This window comes from Hordeum vulgare, chromosome 2H (assembly GCF_904849725.1).
Source record: "Hordeum vulgare subsp. vulgare chromosome 2H, MorexV3_pseudomolecules_assembly, whole genome shotgun sequence".
Taxonomy (NCBI): Eukaryota; Viridiplantae; Streptophyta; class Magnoliopsida; order Poales; family Poaceae; genus Hordeum; species Hordeum vulgare.
Genome location: NC_058519.1, coordinates 76,399,299 through 76,402,062, shown reverse-complemented (window position 1 = coordinate 76,402,062; position 2,764 = coordinate 76,399,299). Strand labels below are relative to the sequence as shown.

General features: G+C 52.1%; 1 protein-coding gene across 1 annotated transcript; it reads right to left on the bottom strand.

Moving 5' to 3' along the window:
* Positions 1 to 415: 415 nt before the first annotated feature.
* Positions 416 to 2,466, bottom strand: LOC123425133 (H/ACA ribonucleoprotein complex subunit 4-like). Its single transcript, XM_045108807.1, has one exon. It carries the CDS (start codon positions 2,413 to 2,415, stop codon positions 598 to 600), a length of 1,818 nt encoding a protein of 605 aa, XP_044964742.1. The 5' UTR covers positions 2,416 to 2,466; the 3' UTR covers positions 416 to 597.
* Between the last annotated feature and the right edge of the window lie 298 nt (positions 2,467 to 2,764).

The following is a 2,764-nucleotide window of genomic DNA, read 5'->3' as shown; positions in this document are numbered from 1 at the left end:
TACTAAAATCTGATGAACTAGGCTGGTATGCACCACAAATATGCCACTTGTGTTAACATAGGATAAATCAATATTTCAATAACCATGCCAGGAACAAACATATATCTTCTGGTCCTACCATAAACATATATATGCCACTAATAGAATTTCATACTCTGTGCACAGAATGATTATAGATTTCTGGTGGTTGCAAGCATGTAGTATATATCAACATAGGGAAGCATGTTCTCACATCAGTGTGGTGGAAATATTAGGACTGGTAGACTCTACTTCAGCTAAGTATCAGAAAACAGCAGATTGATGGGATTAGCAAGCCAGATATTTCACTAGAGGGAACTACCAAAATGAGATGATAGCAAAATTAATTGCATCAACTGATAACAAATATAGCAAACAAGCTTCATTGTCCAAGAAATTTAATGGGAAATCTCTGTAATTACCATAGCATTTCGGTTCAATGGCAGTAACCTAACAATAGTACATTAGGCGTACAATAGACGGTTGCAATGGGTACAGGGCAAATAAAACAGGTAGTTCAAACTCCCCCACAATTGCAACCAAATAACATGACCAGCCGATATAAACTACTAACCCTACCTATTGTGCCGCCTCCTCTGCGTCTTTCTTCTTCTTTTTCTTCTCCTTTTTCTTCTCACTCTTCTCTACTTCACTCTCTGTAGCAACATCATCACCGCCTTCCTTGCTCTTCTTCTTCTTGTCCTTTTTCTTCTCACTCTTCTCAACTTCCGCACTCTCTAGAGCCACATCATCACCACCTTCCTTGCTCTTCTTCTTCTTTTTCTTCTCGCTAGCACCCTTCTCCTCATCAGACAGACTGCTCTTCTCCTCTTTCACTGTCTCTGAAACAGCTGATCCTGGTTCACCCTTGTCTTTCTTTTTCTTTTTCTTCTTCTCACTCTTCTCCCCTTCCACTGCCTCAGTGACCTCCTCCGCCTTGATCTTCTTTGCAGGTGTAGAAGCAGTAATATCATCCTCATCACTCTTCCTCTTTTTCTTCTCCTTGACCTCCTCACTTGGCACCACATTCTGTTGTTCCGCCTTTACCTTCTCAGGCTCAGGAGCAGCTGCAAGGCTAGCAATCATCGCATCACCACCAGTAGGAAGCACCACATTTCGAAGCCACTCAGCTGGGGTCTTGTCAGTTGGCTTCCCATGCTTATCAAGGAGGCCCTCAGCAATCATCTTCTTCTTCTTGAGTGCCACCGGACCAAGTCCCCACTTCCTCGGGTATGTGTCCCTGTCCATGACCACCCTCTTGATCTTCGCCACAGCACCATGGTCGCAAGTCGCCATAACAGCAGTGGGCATCTCAGCAATACCAATGGCAATGGCCTCCCCCTTTGTAGTCATGAGAACAACCTCTTCCCCAACATCAATGTCATTCTCAAACCGGAGCAACCCAGGAATCATAAGCTTGGCCCCATAGCAGATAGCATTAACAGCAGAGTCCTTCACAACAAGCCTCTTGTAGCTAGTAAGAATTACCTCAAGAGGCATCACCACACGCCTTATGTAAGACTCATCCTTGTGGTTGTCAAGTGCCCACATTGCATCCATCACATCGTGCATGGTGACCATGTTGTCCTGCTCTCCAAGGATACCTGACCGGACACGGCGCAGCTCCTGCATATGCGCACCGACACCCAGGAGCAGCCCAAGGTGCACACAGAGCGTCCGTACATAGGTTCCGGCCTCACAAGAGATCCAAAACACGGCAAGGTGGCGCTCGGCGTCATGCTCCAGCAGCTTGCTCTCATAAATGGTCCGCACCCTGAGCTGGCGCTTGACCGCCGAGATGAGCGGCGGGCGCTGGAACACGGCGCCTGTAAGGGACTCGAGCGCGCGGGCGACCCGGGCCGTGTCTGGGACGGCGGCGTGGAAGCGGGCGATGCACACATACTCCTTACCTGCGCCCTGCTGCGACTTGACGAGGCGTGTGGCGCGGTCGACGCAGACGATGAGGTTGCCGGTGACCTTGGGGTCGAGCGTGCCGCTGTGGCCGGTCTTCTCGACGCGGAGGAGGCGCTTGATCCACGCCACCACCTCGTGGGAGGAGGGGTTGGATGGCTTGTCGAGGTTGATGACGCCGTAGCGGAGGTACTCGGCGAGGGGGCGCTTGAGCGGCGAGTGGCCGGAGGGGAGCGGGGTGTAGTGGCCGGTGCGGACGTTGAGGCGGTCGTAGTTCTTGAGGAGGAGCGGCCAGGTGGAGGTGTCGAGGGACGGGACCAGGGCCTGGGGCTTGATCATGTACCCATCGGTCTTGGCCTCCGCGTCCGCCAGCGACGTGGTATCGGCGGCGGGGTCGGAGGAGGCGTCCTTGGATTTGCTCTTCTTTTTCTTGGATTTGGTGTGCTCGGAGGCGGGGGAAGCGACGGCCGGCGGCGTGGAGGACATGGCGGCGGGTGGGGGTGGGGGGATTAGGGTTTTTGCGGGAACGGAAAGCGGCGCCGTGGCGGCGAGAGAGGAAGAAAGGGGTTTTAAGGAGGAAGGGTTTAGCGGATGAAAATGGTGCGTCCGTGGGCTGGACCGATGGGCTTCACCGTTGGGCCACCCGGTTCCAGCAGATCGCCAAACGAGGGCTCCTTTCACTTTCACTGCTAGATTTGCACGGACGAGACCAAGAATTTTTGTGGGAAAGGGCCACGTGACAAACGAAATTGACAAAAAAAAGTCATCTTTTAGACGAATTGCGAGAACTGACCATCCTAGACGTGGCGAAACGTGCGCTAGTCGACACGTGGTG